Source organism: Pezoporus flaviventris, unplaced genomic scaffold, assembly GCF_033815535.1.
Source record: "Pezoporus flaviventris isolate CSIRO_AGI_PZ_B2104156 unplaced genomic scaffold, CSIRO_AGI_Pfla_v1 ptg000055l, whole genome shotgun sequence".
Lineage (NCBI taxonomy): Eukaryota > Metazoa > Chordata > Aves > Psittaciformes > Psittacidae > Pezoporus > Pezoporus flaviventris.
The window spans coordinates 1,377,330-1,394,407 of NW_026892603.1; the positions used below are offsets into that span (position 1 = coordinate 1,377,330).

Sequence of the window (17,078 nt, forward strand, 5' to 3'; positions counted from 1 at the left end):
GAAGATACCAATTAAGATAACACCCACCCAAGAGGCAGGCCTGTTCTGATTAGAAGGAATAGTTGACAGGAAAAAATGAGAGACCTGTGTTTCTAGCTATACAGATAAGGAGTAAGTCAATTCCTAGTCTGTAAAACAAATAATGAGGTTAGCCTAATTAATCTCCTGCAGTAATGTCTGAGACTCCTTTCTTAAAACATATAATCCTATCTACATAATACAAGTTTCCCAAAATTAAATGCCATTGACCATGTAACAAAACATTACCCTCTTACCTGGGTAAGCCCTGTGCCTGGGCTACAAAAAAAATTACAAAAATAGTATGTGTCTATGGCTGGAACAACTGCACTTTCCAATTCCAGATGCATTGGAAAACTGACTGAAAAATAACTGTACCAACTTTTCCTTTTTTTTTTTTTGTGTATGGTCAGTTTACTGAATCTGTTGCAGATTGATTTAGTTATATCTTCAAAACTGCTAATGCAGTAGAAAAGATCTTAAAATACAGTTTGGGTTTTCAATGTGATCATGGCAGATGAAATGCTTTAACAAATGACCTATACAGTATTGCTGGATGCAAATCTCTTTGCTGATATCTCTTGTCTCCAGAGATCCATTTTCGCAACGTGAAGTCACAGATTGGCAATTGACAAGCTTGGTACCACTGGCTCAAAAAGCTGATTTTTTTTTTGAATAAAGAGAAACTTGAAAAAGGGTTATTAATGCCCGAGACACATTCTGGCTACATGACTACCGTAGTTCCCAAGTACATAGTCCCTTATAGCAGTAACGTTTATGGACATGTTTGTTTTCATTCACCAAAGATTTATTATCTAGTTATAAGCCTACTCTAAGGTTATAAGCCTACTCTAAACCAGTAACTGATTTAGTATAAATTCTCAGTTTCTTTTAAAAATCATATACTAAAAGAAGAAACTTTTTTTTTTTTTTTTAAATGAGTTGGCTCAAAGAAGAACAGAGATTTTTCCTGCCACTTCACCAAAAAGAGAGTCCAGACAAGACTGAGTTACTGTTCAGCCAAAGCTAAGGGCAAGTTTCTACTGGCTTCAGTTATAACTGATGTATGCCAAAAGGTATTTTCAATGATGGCCAAATTTTGCGCTGAGAGCCGTACAGGCATATGCATATAATAAAAAGTGAGTGCAGCAGGTTAAACAGCACTTTTCCAGCCTCATCCACAAAATAAACCGCTCCAATGACTGCAGCTATTTACAGTGATCACAGGTGTGGCAAGCCTAAAATCTCAGCAACAAGATGGATCAACGCAAGACAAATATGATGTGTTATATCCTGCCTCACTATTATGAAAATAACTTTATCATGAAAGGGTTATTTATCTCAGAGACGGAATAGTAATAATGCACACTGATGTTTGAGAGGAGATGTTAAACAGGTTTTCAGACAGATAGCACTTTGTTCAAGTACAGCCAAGAATTTGGACTTATATCAACTTCACTGCTGGTACACATTTGTGCTGATTTTGGAGGGTGTATGATTTGTTTTCTTAAAAGAGAAAGACAAAATACAACTAGCAGCTTATAGTCCCTGAGCATGGAACAGTAAAGGAGGTTGTTGTGGTTTAAGCAGAAACCTGGAATGAGACTTTTTACATGGATATGTATGGAGGAATGGCTTTAAGTTGAAAGATGGTAGATTTAGATTAGACATTACGAAAAAATTCTTCACTACGAAGGTGGTGAGACACCAGCACAGGGTGCCCAGAGAAGCTGTGGCTGCCCTATCCCTAGCAGTGTTCAAGGCCAGGTTGGATGGAGCTTTGAGCATTCTGGTCTAGTGGAAGGTGTCCCTGCCCAGGGCAGGGGGGTTGGAACTAGATGATCTATAAGATCCCTTCCAACCCTAATCATTCCATGATTCTATGATTCTGTGGTACTCAGACTGTTGAACACTAACTAAGGAAAGGCAATACAAAATTATCTAGCCTCTGCAGAGCTTTTTTCTTTAAATTCTGTATCCAATCCTGTTCTAGGGCTGCAATCATCCAGGCTGTCCCTCTCATGTGGCTGTCAGTAACTTGTGTGTAGCATCACTTCGGAGGAAAGCTGCAGAGCTTTTATATAGTATACAGCAGTTACCATCACCTTTCTGTCTTCAGGAGCTTAGCAACATGGCTCCTGCAGAAGGGACAGCCAGTAACTGTCCCAGCTAACACACAGCTTCCCAATTCACTTTGGCTGAATATGCAGATACAATGAAAAGCATTGTAAAAATACTACAGAGGGGTATTTTTTCCTCCATGATTATTGTGTCTGACATTTACTTGCTCAGATTACAAGGAAAAAAATGAGTGCCTGTGCTTTAAATGCCAATCCTAAAACCTAATCCTGGAATTCAGTTTTTTTCACCTCTTTTTTTTTTTCCAAACAAGCAATAATTCTCTTTATTCTTTGTGCCCAATGCTATGCTTTAAAAACACTCTTTGGCACTACTAGTAATTCCAAGTGTTACAAGGCAATCCTCAAAATCAGCTTTAAGAGGTACTCACCCTTTCCCAGAAAAGGAGATTTCAACTTCCATACTGTAGATCTATTATGCTTTAAAATACATTCCTAAGATTACTTGAGAAAAAAAAAACAGAAACCTTTTCTTCCCTCTCCCTTTTTTCTATAACATACTGGATTTGTTAATTGGTATCAATTCTCTATTGATGACTGTCCACTTTAGTTTCACTATTCAGACAGGAGCTAAGCTGCACAATGATTTGAAAATACCGTTTAGCAGAAGGGAGGTAGCAGTATACTCAAGCATGTAAGAGACACATGTGTTTTTTAAGAAAAAGATGTGTCAAAAACAAGGTGCAAACCATGACAGGCACTGTTAAACGCTGAGCCCTGGAAAAACTCTTCTGTAAACCTGGCAAGTGAGTAAGAAGAAAACTACTTCTGTAAACATGGCAAGTGAGTAAAAACACCTTTCCATGAAAACAAACAAGCAAGCAACAACAAAAAAGAAAACAAAACCAAAACCCATCCTAGACCTTCTTAATAAAGAAAAAATAGTCAAGTGTTACAGTGTTCCTGAAAATAACAAATATGGGAACTGGCATACTGTTATATACACTGGTATATATATATATATATATATATATATATATATATATATACTGGTATACTGTTATAAATACTGGTAGATATACACCGTAACTGGAGAAGAGATGTAAATGAAACAAATAAGAACTATACATGCACTTCTGGATAAATTCATTGAAAAGCATCGCTAGTGAACAAGTCCTGATGACTGATAACGGGCTCCCATTCCTAACTCTGCCAACATCCCCCAGACAGTTCTTGGGTTCCCCAATTAATCAGCATGACCATATGAACACATCACCCTATGAACATGAGGGTCACTACTGAGAGGTCCAGAAAAGTTTTAAAAAGCCATCAAAATGCAAAGTAATGCAGCAGTCTGCCTCATTGTATGCAATATTGCCTTTGCAAACTATGGAGCAAAATACCAAGATCTTCCTGTTTTTTTTTTTCACACTGTGCAAGCTCTGTGTGAGCTGATGGCAGGTATCAGGTGAATGAGGCAAAGGTAAAGGGTGAGGAGGAAAAGGGGGTGACCTCTGTCAACACAGCACTGGAAAACCTCTGGCAGAAAAGGACAGTTGCAGCTGATGCTGAGAGCAGCAAATCTATCAGAAGTCTGCTGTGTAACAGCAGTGGAGATGGAGTTCCCAGGCAGTGTATGGACACTTCCATAATTAGGGAATAATATAGACATTAGCCTTCCAAGAGATACTCCTGACACTGCTATGAGTCTACACATGCCTTTCTCAGCCTCATTTCTTTGAAAAGTTCTGTTAACTTATATCAGTGTTGCACATCACTCAAGAGGACAACTTGGAGCACAGAAGCCTCATGCAAATGCATAAAAACTCAGGTTTAAAAGTATAAGTACTTATTATATATAGTTTTTTAATATAGTTTTTTTTTGCTTGCTTGTTTTTGTTTGTTAGGTTGTTTTTTTTTGGGAGGGGGGTGGTTTGTTTTTGCTTTTTGTCAGAAAGAGGCACATAACACAATTTTGGAAAAGGTACTACCCAAAATAGCAACAGGTATATAGCAGTTAGGATTCACAAAACACAACATTCAAACCACAGCCTCAAACATGACCTTGACTGTGGGAGGCAGAGCTACTGACTACCCCAGACTGACTTTGCTCCCAAGCCGCAATACAGAATGAAAACAAGCAATGTAACCTTGAATTTTTTCACAACACAATTTTTGTAGCCTCTCCTTTCTATGAAACTTCCTGCTTTTTACAGGAGCATGGTTATATTTTGTTGATGCAGTCCATGCCTGCAAACAATAAGTCAACCACTATTTGGCTTCTGAAACCGAACTATTCTGTCTTTTGCAAATAAAAACATACTGGACAACTTATTCTGATTATATCATTAGAAAAGACTCGTTTCCCACAGCCACTAGCTTTTACGGCACGGGTTTGATGGTACTGTTTGCACAGCTTTGCACCAATAAAAATGCAAAGCATATGGAGCTAGAGAGCTTGAAAATTTTTTTATTAAATCACTTGATTTAAAAGGAACTTCAGGATATGCAGAGCTGTGTTAATTCCCTTGTTCCCTAGGACCAAACACAGGCATAGGAATCATTATATTCTAGTCAGTTCCAGCTGCTAGAATCTCCCCTAGAGGTGGCCAGCTTGGATATAGTCATGCTGCTTGAGCAAAGCCTGGAACAGCTACTGCTGTATTTCATTGATAATTTAATTTCTTGTGTAGTACTATGCACTGCTAGCAAGTAGCACATCAACAGCCTAGAATATATTTCTGTGTATACTATAAATTCTTTACCTAAATATGAGGTCATGACAAATATAAAGGTAGACACAAATGACTATTTTATTCCTGCTTAAGAAGTTCAACCTTGAATAAAAGACAAGCCCAAGCTATATATCCTACCATCTCCTCAAAGCAGGTTCCCAACCCCAAACTGCCTCCCTAATTCACCTTTCTGTTGCATATTTAGTCTTCACCAAATCGTTGCTTTCTGTCCTGTAAGAGCACTACTTCTTCCTGGCCCTGCATCGTCACTCACCTAAAAGTGCAGAAGATGGGCTCAGAGCTATTTCTTCCCAAGGAGTGTTACCATAGACCACTGAAACCACAGGATCTATGCCCATAGCAATGCAAACAGCTTGCTTCATACGCTTTTATTTGCACACATTGCAAGTTGAAACAAACTCCGTATTCAGACTCTGATTCTCAAAGCTAAAAAACTAATGGAACCAGTCCCTCGATTGTGAACACAAAATGATAACCAAACTGTGCTTCTTTCTACGAAAGATTTTCCTGAAACAAATCAAAAGCCCCAAAACCAAAATCTGTGCACATGTATATACTAGGAAGACATGTCAGGATAAAAACAAAGCTTTGAACACATAATACATAGCTTATACTCACAATGATAAAGCCTAAAGAATATTATACAAGAGCTAAAACTGGTGTCGAAGATAACCACTACTCCTTAAGGACTTGTAGTATGTAGTACACAAGTTTGGGAGAAGCATTTATTCAGCAGAGCTATTTTTAAAATGTTATTGCCTTCTATAATACAAAGTGTTTGATATTTGTTATTTCAGTAATTTGCTTTTCAATAGGGTTTTCAATCTCCAAACATGGTTATTGGCCCTGAGACAAAAGGAATGTGGTAAAAACTTTCTGCGGTTTTCTTTTAAATTATTTTTGCTATTTATATGCTCCTTGAATGCAGAAACAGATGTCATATTTTAATTAACTGTGTGATAACATAGCACAAAAACCTCTTATGAGCCAACCTGATGACCAACAGCTGAATTAAAAGTCCTTCAAAGGTGAGTTAAACCACATGGCCTTTCTGAACATACAGATCAAAAATGGAAGAACACAAAGATCTTCTCACAGAACACTGAGAAATTAACTTCTCAACTAGAAGATACATGCATTGCTCACAAACAAACAAAAAAACGAAACCCAACCATACCTTTCTAGGAAGAGACACTGGTCAATCTCCATTTTAGGTTTATATAAGCCTCCTAGATTTTTATAATTTGAGGGCAAAGATTACACAAAACATGACTGCATGCTATAAAATATGCAGACTCACATATTAACTATAACTGCTGGTGCAGTATATGATCCTGTTTGAATGCAGGCTTCTGCTTGTGCTTCTGCAAGCAAGTACTCACACATGTTTTTGGTCTGCAGGTGCAGCTTAAATGCTCTTGAAGGGACAACCTTCAAACATACAAATTCGGGATTTTAAACAGGTAGTGGTTTATTTAATGTTCTGAATTAATACCAAAACATTTTTGACAGCAAATGCAATTCAACAGTTTCGCTTAGATTGGGAGAGCATGCTTGCTGATTTCATTAGTTTTATTTTGGTAATTTTGCATCTTCTGTGACAGATTATAAATTGTCTGGAGTTTTCTTATTTCTTGGAAGTCCTGTTTGTACAAGGAGACGGGATCTTGGTTCAGCTTTCCAGCAAGAAGCTCCCATATGAGAGAAGCAAGCTGTGCTCAGCACAGTACTAACCCCTATCACCCTGAAGTGATGACATGGAAATAAATCATACTCTTAAGTACCATAGAACAAGTGGAATTCACTTAGCCTAATTCCCTTGAACACCAAGAAGGAACAGAATTTATTTTGGAAAACGTAGTGACTGGTTTAATCAGGCTTGGATTACTTTTGTGATGCCACCACATATCATGCAGCTGTGCTCATAACATAGCTACAACAACAGCAAAATACCAAAAATACTTAAGTTTTCAAGATTTGAACCCAATGAAATACAGCTGCTAACAACTTAACTCTCAAGACAGTGAACAGAAACAGGGCCTGAAGAAAAAGAAAAATCGAGCCTCCAAGAACATCATTCCCCCTGCCTAAAGCTACAGAATTTTATTCTTCCGATAACTGTAGTTAAAATCTCTGTCTTAATAACTTTTTTATAATTATAAATACTTCAGACTCATTACTGTCACCACAGGTAGTAGCAGGAAGAAGTCACCGCAGGCATATGACAATGAGGTCATGGGAAGCATAGAAACATATGAAGAAAAAGGTCAATTATGAGCTTTGCAAACTTTTCAATTTAGGCAAATACAGCCTCAGCTAGAAGCTGCTTTTTTTGGCAGCTTTCTAATGCTGTAAATTCTGATCATCCTGAAACACTTAGATTTTGCTCAAGGGGTTATTCTTGTTCTGCCACCAGAACAAGGGAAAATCCTGAATGGCTGGCAAGCAGCATACTTTTCTTCTTGAAGAAAGCTTCCATTACAGTGGACAGTGAACTAATTCATTAGAGCTCTACTTCCTTCCCAAAAGCTAAACTAAATAGCCCAAATCCATTTATGTAAACTGCCAAAAGAAAAAAAAAAATTATCTTTTAATAAAGTTTGAGCGCTTAGGAAAGAATAACAGACCATATTCTACTTTGTCCATCATAAAGTATGCGTATTTAAGCAGAACAGAAAGAAGTATTACATCTTTCCACTGGTTAGACAGAAGTCAGCAATTAGTAATGAACACATACAGGAGCTTTGGAGAAATATTTTGCTTGAAAGGAGGATTTAAATAGAAAGAGAAACACCAAAGCTGTAAGAATTTGATTAAAAAAAAAACAAATAAAAAAAACCAACCCCCCCCCCCCCAAAAAAAAAAAAAAAACAACCCTAAAAAACAAATTCAAACACAAAAAGTTTACTAACACAAAGGAATTGATACACCTCTCTGGATTTTTGTTTTTAGTACATTCAACTTGAGAAACCAGATTAATACCAAGACATCTGCCCTACCAGTTACAGTAAAAGCAGAGGATAGTTCATGTATGTCTTGTACATGTAACATATGATTTTAGTGTTATTAATGTATTTTAAGAACACTGAGCAAACTTTAAAGCTCAGGACACAAAATCACTCCACTTGTCCTTCTTACCCTGATACAACTAATTAAATCCTGATCACTGCTTACAATAAACCTATCCCAATACTACAAAAGTACAGTTTAGCAACATGCAGTTTTAAAAATGTGCATTGGTGATAAATAATTATTGTATGTAGTGTAGAGTTTATTTGTGTGATAATGCTATTCTTTCTTATATGAGCCTATTCTAAAGAACTGGGGTTCGGAGCTCCCAACAAAGGACTTACTCACAAACACAGTGATGATAAATCTGACTTTCTGAGTAAGTCTTGATAAATAGCAGCAGCCCATGTCAATTTACACAATTTGTAAAAATAATATTCTATGTTTCTCTTCTCATACCTCCTACAAATTGTCCCAAATTCAAGACACAATTAGCATGGACATGTCATCATGAATTCTTTCAAGGGAATTAAAAAATGTTACCAGTATTTATGCACTGTGTGAAGTATAAAGGAGATTATAATCTGATATTTTAATATCTTCATGTTGAACATACAACCAGATGAGGGCTTACTTGATGGATAATTTCTAAAGCTTCCATAAAGCTCACATTATGACATCTTTCTGATGTTCTGGGGAGGGGAGATAAATTAAACTTAGATTATACTTTAATGCAAAATCAAAGTTATTCATTCAGGTCTCTTAAATGCTTACTCAGTCATTGTAGTTCCAGTCCTTGAAAGCTTAAGGACCAGAAAAGAAACTACTGCCTCTTCAAACTTCTACACAGGGAATTCCTACTACATACAATCTTCAGGCTGCCTTCACAGCTTCCTTCAGCAACAGCATGACCTCAGTGACATAGAGACAAAAACTTCCCAAAGCACCAAAAGTACGCGTATTGCTCTTCTAGTTAGCAAACTGCCCATCTCTTTTCCCAGTGTCACCCCATCTCAAACATCTTTAGCATGGAAACATTGTAAATACTATACATGCAATCACCAGTATCATTCAACCTGCAAAACCCATAAATTAAAAAAACAATAAATTACCACATAACCCCCCCCGAAAAGACATGAAATTGCAACAGATTATGGGAAGTGTTCAATCTGCAAAGCAAATTTATGCATACCATTGCCATAATGTGCTCCTTGGGCAATGTGCAGATAAACAAACCTCCCCCTTGCTGTTCCTTAGAACTGCAACCTACAGCCCTCAAAAACACCCAGGCTGGCTTTCCCGAAGATGGTCCATTACCCCCCAGAAGCAGATCACCCATGCAGGCTCAGGAAATTAAAAATGGGGTTTCTCTTTTTCTTGGATTGATTCAAACCTTAGTAAAAGCAGAACTGTCTCAGTGCTGAGTATCCCATGCAACACAGTTTCTTCCACTGAGCCCCAGAAGGAAATGGGCCAGCACAGGAAGAGAAATCAACAAACACCAGTTAAAGCTATAATAATGTATCATTTATTTCAGACTTTTTTATGTGTGTGCAGGGACATTTCCTGACCACCTCTCTTCAAAAACAGCTCTTCCTTTGACTGACCTTTCCTATTCCTTTGAGAAGTAACACAATAATGACTTATGGAACTTTCTAACTAGAGGGAACACACATGAGAAACTCAGGTGACAAGACTGGCAAAACACCAAAGGGCCAGATAAGACAACCAACACTGATGAATCTGTTCGGCATCAGAAGTCATGCTGTTGGGAATAAATCAATTAATAGTTGTTCTTGCTATGATCACAGATCCTCTCCTTTCCCAAACCCACTAAACAGTTGTTCCAAATGACACTCTGAAGAAGAAAAAACAGCTTTTAAATGGTCAAGAGACTTGTCAGCCATGACTGTGTAAGAGAATTGTTGTGAGATTGTTCTCCAACTCTTAAATTAGGGACAGATGTTCACACCCTCCCATCCCTGTGTGCACATCACAAGTAAACTGTTTACCTGAGCTTCATAGCAATGACCACCTAGATATTTCTGAAAGCACCAAATACCTAATTTTTCAAATTTTAATGCACATAAAAACTGTTTTTGAGACATTGCTGAGATTTGAACCAATGTCCTCTGTTAACCTTGACTAATTAGTCATTGCTCAGTATTTAAGACCAACATATTCCATGTGCTTATACAGCAGATAAAAACTAAAGGGTTTCAACAGTTCAGTTTCTGAACAAGGCAAGGGAACTAACTGTCCCCACTGAAATGAGCATTTACACAACTGGTTACCATACTGCAAACACATGCTCTTACTGTAGAATCCAGTTCTTACTAAGTTCACTGGTTCACATCCTTAGGAGTTTGTAAGGCTTTAGCATGCAAATATAAATTTGTGATCTGTAGAAATCACTATAGAACTACCTCAGTTCTTGCCAGGTATTTGTTATAGTTGGCTTAGCGAACTGCAAATTTCCTTTGGTGAGACATATTGAACAAGGGACCCTTTGTAGAAGGAGGCAACACTAAGTTTTTTATCTGAGCTTACAGAACCCTTAATTTACGATTTGCAAACTTACAGTGTTGTGAGATTTCCTTTTGTGCTCCTCATAACTCCAAAATCAGGGCCAAGTTCTACTTTGACTTATTCCCAAGCAGTAACTGGCATCTCAAAATGTGGTTAGCAGAACACATACTCAGGTAGCATCAAACCATTCATTTTTCAATTAGAAGAGCCATAAATGTTCCAACAAGAATGAATAAACATGAATTCCATGTACATTTAATATTAATTCCAGTCTCTTTTAGAACTGGAGATTTCATGCAACAGATATGCAGGTTCTGCCAACTTGGCACACAAATAAACTGAACTTGCTGATGGCATGGGAACAACAGGATGTTCTTCTCCATGCTGAGCACTGTCAGTGCAGAAGCAAAGAGGAGTGGCTGCTTCAACAAAGCTGTGCTGACAAATAGCGGTACATGGAGCTGGAGCCCAGAGTCTCTCTCCAAGCAGCCTGCGGAAGATTAAGAGTCCAGGTGGTGCTGCAGTGGCTGAGAGAGCTACCACAAACAAAAGTAAAAAGCACACAATAACAACAATAACAATGAAAAATTTCATGTGTCCATTCACAGAAACACAACAAACCCTCTTCTTGCTTTAACTGTGGCTCAAGTCTGTGAAGTGATTATGTATGAAGAAAGGAATTCAGTGTGAAGAAAGGAATTTCAGCTTTCATGAATTAGCAGAGGTTTCAAATGAAGAGCAAAAACCAAGGTCTGAGTTACAGTCTGCCCAATCTGGGAGCTGTTGTCACATTAAGCATGTAACTCATTACCATTTCACTATTTTCACTATCAAGCACAACAGAGAGAGCAAGCATCCTGTGGCACAAAAGTACCGTGCACCATCTTCCCCTACAGCATTCTCTTCCAATGCATTTCTTGCACTAGTGTGTACTCAGGAGTGATGCTCATGAGCAAGCACAACAACCCACTCGGGCACAGAACTATCCTCTTCATAAAGTTTCAGTTAATCTTTCACTCAATTACACTGCATAAAAAAGAATCTGGGATACCAAACACAAGATGCCATGTTTCATAAGAAATTTAATAATATTACATTTTTCCTATTGACATTTAGTTTGGTTTTGAATCCAAAATATGAAGCCAAAAAAGCAAACCAAATTATCTTATGAAAACTAACAAATTATTCCATTGTTTTAAACGGCACTGGGCAAATCCTACTGAATTAGGCATGAATTTGTCACATATGCAATGAAAAACTTAAGACTAATACACCGTTCCCATTGTCAGTCTTATTTTTAGAGGTTACATGTTAACATTCTAAATTAACTCCAGGCTTAAATTTGGAATACTCAATTATTCCATAAGAGGGGGGAAAAATACGGAAAAGTGATTGACAACTTGATATGCTTTTTTGATCCTTTATGAAGTACATGACTAACTTGATAGCTCTGTCTGATCAAATACTGCATGATCTAAGGTACATTTGCACAAACTCCTCAGCCTGCATGCACCAAAGCTGATGCTCAGGGGTTGAGGAAGCCCTTCCGCACCCTGAGGGGTTACCCAAATGTACCAGAGCCTTTGCTACCAGCATACCACAGCTCTCGGGACTTGTCAGCATACACGTTACTCAAGGTAACGAGAAGGCCACCTCCCTATAACTCTATCCATTTTAAACCCGCCACTAAATGTCACATAAAAGATAAAAACATGAGAGCTTTCATCCCTAAGAATGGCCCATCCAAAGCTTGTGACCCCCCGGGGGTCCTGCACGCTGCCTCTCGGAGGCTTCCAGTGGGTGAGCGGGCACTTCAGGACCCGCTCCCGGGGAGCTGCCATGGCTCCGTCAAAGGCTGGCCGCCTCCGGTACGTACCATTAGGTCACAGGCTCTCACTACCAGTACTTAAGCAGCGTGACGTTTGGGCAGGGGCCGGCCGCTCCCGTCCGGCTCTCCCCGCAGGTACACTCCGACCGCTCCTCCCGGCCGCCCGGGGCAGTGCGTGCTGCGGCGCCGGGCAGCCCCGGCTGTCAGGGCTGTGCCCCGAAGACCGCCGCCGAGCCCGAACATGGCCCCCAGCCAGCGCACGGCCCCCGCGCGGAAACCAACCCCAAGTACAACCCCGACCAGCCACAGGCACGGCGAGCAGCCCGAGGGGCTTGGCAACTTACGGTGCTGGCAGAGTCCCGGCACGGCGGCCAGCAGACGGGCAGCTCCCAGGAGGGGTCCGGGACCGCGCTGACACTTGGGCAGGGACATGATCCCCGCGGTGAGGCACGCCAGCAGCGGCACCCACATTGTGCGCCGCGGCCGGCTCCGGTCCCGCTCCCTCTCCCTCTCTTCGGGGCAGCGTCTCGGCGCCGCGGCGCGCTCAGTCCCGGCCCCCGCGGGGGCGGCGGCGGGGCCAGGGGAGGAGCGGCAGCGGGCCCAGCACAGGTAGGGTGCGCGGCGGGGCGGGCACGTAACACTGCATCTCAGGAACAGTGCCTGCCGCGCCCCTGCACCCCACCAAGGGCAGCCCCCGGGAGGCGAAGGCAGCGGCGCGGTCCCGGGCGAGCGCTGAGGGCTGCTCCCTCCATCCGCCTCCAGCCCGGCGCGCAAGGGGAGGCACTTGCCACTGCGCGGGGAGCGGCGACCGCCGAGCACCTCCCTCAGGGAAACCACCGCCCGGCGGCTGCACCCGCCTCCCCCGGGGCCGCTGCGCCACGGGTCCGGGGCTGGGGAGCACGGGCACGGGAGCGCGGCCGGCGCCGCTGCCACCCAGGCCTCCCGCAGAGGCGTCGGGCCCCGCCGCAGTCGGTGCGCGCCGGGCCCGTGGGTCCCCGCGGTTGCTAGGAGACGGCAGAGGGGCAGGTTCGGCGGGGGCGGGCTCGGCGGTGAAGTCACTGCGCCCGCCCGCGCCTTTGTTCTGTGGCGGCCGGCGGCGCCCATTGTTCGCACCGCATCTGCCCCCGGCCGCGACAACGGCAGCAGCAGGGGGGACGGGCGAAGGCCGCGGCCATGGCACCTTTGCCCACTGCCTCGGCCTCGCTGCCCTGCCAGCAGCTCCCCGCCCTACCCGCGGTTATGGCCCTTTCTCTGTACTGCAACCGCAGCTACGTGCCCGGTCCGTGGTGCGGGGTAGGAAACCGCTTCCCGCCCACAGCCCACCCTGTCACCCCCCGCCGCCTCCGGTTACCTCAAGTTACCTAAAAATACCTTCCCTCCTTTTATCGCTCCTATCGCCCTGCCCGAGTATTTTCTGCTCGGAGTTTCCACCCTTTGGGACGAAGTGGGAGTAACGCAAAGGTTAACTGTGCTTGCTGCAGGGCGGAAAGTACCTCGCCATGCGGGCCAGGAAAGCCCCGCCAGGCCTAGGTGCGTTCTCCTGCCCGCCAGCACGGCCCAGCCCAGCGCTGATCCCTAACTCCCCTGCCCTTCGGTTTGTTATCTTTCTTCGGCCTCGGCAGAGTTTTACCGGCAGGTGAAACGCGCCTGAGCACCTCGTCCTGTCACCGGGCTGGGCTATTTACATTAGCCATCACCATGCCACAGCCTCATTCCCCATACAATCGAGCAGAGGTCAGTGCATGCAGGTTCCCAAAATAGTGTTTCAACGAGCTGTTCGAGTCTGCCAGTGCGGGGTACAGCACAAGTCATGCAAACACAACCAGTGTAAATACTGTGCTGTTTCAGTCTTCATGGATGAAAGGCTGCTGAAGTATTTTCTGATCCTGTGCTAAGTCTCACAGAGCTAAGGACGATTTATCATCTGCATGCAAAAGGTCAGAAACTGAATGTACACTGTGTTTGCTCGAGGTCACTGAGGAAGAGATGGCAGTAGAGCCACCCACATGGAGTGTGAGTCCTACCTACACTCATACTCCTGGGAGCTTTTAATCTCTGTATCACCCTTCTGCTTCATCTTGGAGAAATCCCCCATTTCAGACGTTTGAATGTCATTCCTGAAGTGGCCACAGCCCAGATGGGGATATGGGATGTGAGAAAGCAGTGGTGGCAGTAGGAAAGGGTAGCATTGCATGACTCCAAATCTTGTGGCATTTGTGACCTAAAAGCTCTTTGATTTCAGAGATCATAATTTCAAGCTGTGTAATAGGTGAGCTATGTATCCTGTGAGACCTCAGCTGGGTACTCTCCTTTGAAATGAGATACACTTCTGACAGGTGGAACTAAATTCAACTTAATCCTGAATTTAACATTGTAATATCTGTCCCCTCAGTCACAATGTTGCAAAGTCATGGTGATTCACATGTATCTGCAAAAAAAACGTCCAGGATGAGACATGAAGAATTAAAGAAATTATCTTTAAACAAAATCCCAGCGGAAGCAGAAGTTGCTGAAACAGAGATCTCTCTGCTTTGGGATTTTCACCTTCATAGTCTAAGTAGTGTTGATGCATTTCTAAGCATAGGCTGTTCACCATAACGAACAGGGAAATAGAGTCCTTACGTGCAGTACAACTGATGAGAATGCCACCCAAGGATTCAGCATTCTGGGCAGAATGTTTCTTTCATGTTAGACCTACAGTCTAACATGAAAGAAAAATAAATTGGTGATTTTCTTATAAAATCTGAGGATAACCAAAATGAACACACTAGTCATTAATTTAAACGTTGAGAACATGATGAAAAGGATGCCAGTCTAGGGTGAGAACTACGTACCCTGAGCAGTAAAAGTCACCAGTATCAGCAGTAACAAAGAAACCAAGAGCTGAAGTTAACAATAGTTGAGGCCTCTATGAGTTGAGGCTGCTGTAGCTGTTGTTGAAAGTGGTCTGATGGTTTATGTAAAATGCAGTTTCTCCCTATTTGTTTCATACCTTCCCTAGTGAAATCCAAAGACTTAAAAATATTTACTTTGCAGCGATAACATCTTTGAGTATATTGTTGTTTACACAGTGTTTATAATGCAATAAGTTGCATCTCAAAGAACATCATACAGATTTGAATAATTCTGCTAGTTTTGCAAGTGGAGAAGCTGAAGGTCACATAAAAGACTTGTAACAAGTTATTTAAGACCACCGGAAATAGATTTAAGTCTCACTCCATTGTCCTATCTACAGAGCCATGCATTCTTGGAGTAATGTGGTTGTGGAATTTCTGTCCTTGGATATATCTGAAACAGCTGAACAAGTTCCCAAGCAGCCTGACCCCAAAACACTGGGCTAGCTGGGCCTCAGGGGGTCTTTTTCCAACCTTACTCTGGATTTTTATGGTGGAAATCATATAATTCTCTGTTCTTTCATTACATGAATACCAAATTTTCTGAAGTGTTATCACTATGGTTTCTTTCTAGTATTTACATTTGCCTTATTGAAAACAAAATATAATTGTCTATTGCAGTGTTGGTGATAGCCTCCCTTTTCAGGTAAGTTTTGAAAATGTTGCATTTGCGAAGAGGGTAGAGCTGGTCAGAAACCCCACAGAATTTCTTACAAAACACATGTTCCTTTTTTGGTTGAACACACCCTACCATCTTTGATGTGCCATTTCATGGGGGGAGAGTCCAAAGTAAGATTGCAAAGGGAATCATAGATTCATAGAATATTTAGGGTTGGAAAGGACCTTAAGATCATCTAGTTCCAACCCCCCTGCCATGGGCAGGAATGCTTCACACTAGGCCATGTTGACGAGGGCTCTGTGCAACCTGGCCTTGAACACTGCCAGATTGTTGGTGTTTTGCAACTTCTAATAACAGAACTTATTTTTTTAAATAAAAAATGTGTTATGGGTTCATTAGCTTGTTACATGATTACTTAGCATCTTTCATCCCCACAGAAAGCATTTTGGTATACTTAATTGCACTTTCCTTCAACTTCCCTATTTTAATAATGTAAAGCATTGCTCGAGAACAGTAATTGTTTTGGATTTGGTGGCTTCATTTGATCCCACTGACATGTAAATTGTATTTCTTTGCTATATAACTAAGTAAAAGGATCACATTCTTGTCTGTCAGATACAATTGCATTTGCTATAGCTGGGGTTCTTTTTTTTATACAACAGTTGAATCTAAACTGCATCTGTTTCAGATAAAGCAGTCAATGTATTTTGCAAATCTTTCATAATCCATCAATTTAAAGCGATGGAACAATTCAAATTCAATAGCTGTTCCCAAGAAACAGATTACCAAAGAGTTATAGGCCTCTCCCTCAGCAGTGCAGATTATGAACAACCCATATATGCTGGTTTTTATATCCAGTAAAAATCTATATAAAATTCCAACTGCCTGATGCAATACACAAAATTTTTGAAAAAATGTAACTTTGTAATTTTTACAAAGTTATGATGTATTTCCATAAAAGATATTGCAACTATCTTCTTTGTTTCTCATTTATGGGCTCAGTTCTCACAGTGAAAACTGGCAATGTCAGCTTTCAAAATAGAATATTTACTTCCCAAAATAGTATTTTTCATTATTTTTTTTCATTAATGACTACCATAGTTACCAGTTACTGATATTTCCAATGCGCAAGGCACAAAGAAAAAATGGTGCATTTTGAGGAAAAACAATAATCCCAAATGGCTGATACTCTGTTTAAGAGTTTTTCATGAAGGCTTCCATTGATTTCACAAGGGCATTTCCTATGGGCTCACAAATCTTGTTTGGGTTTGTAACTTCAGTGACTTCAGTAGGTCTGCATGAAACAATCAGACAACATTTCTTCTTGCTTTTACCTTCTTAACACTA

At 41.3% G+C, this 17,078-nt stretch overlaps 1 protein-coding gene across 8 annotated transcripts in view; it reads right to left on the reverse strand.

Moving 5' to 3' along the window:
• The window catches only part of ITGB8 (integrin subunit beta 8), a 45,947-nt gene extending 32,120 nt beyond the window's left edge, over positions 1-13,827 (reverse strand). For 2 of the 8 annotated variants that reach the window (XM_061469185.1, XM_061469183.1), the window contains exon 1: positions 12,563-12,989. In XM_061469185.1, the coding sequence (XP_061325169.1) occupies positions 12,563-12,689 (127 nt within the window). In that variant the 5' untranslated portion in view covers positions 12,690-12,989. Of the gene's footprint in view, positions 1-12,562; positions 12,990-13,579; positions 13,596-13,711 lie in introns of those variants that run through there. The other 6 variants (XM_061469189.1, XM_061469188.1, XM_061469186.1 and 3 more) reach the window with 5 other exon arrangements.
• Positions 13,828-17,078: the final 3,251 nt, after the last annotated feature.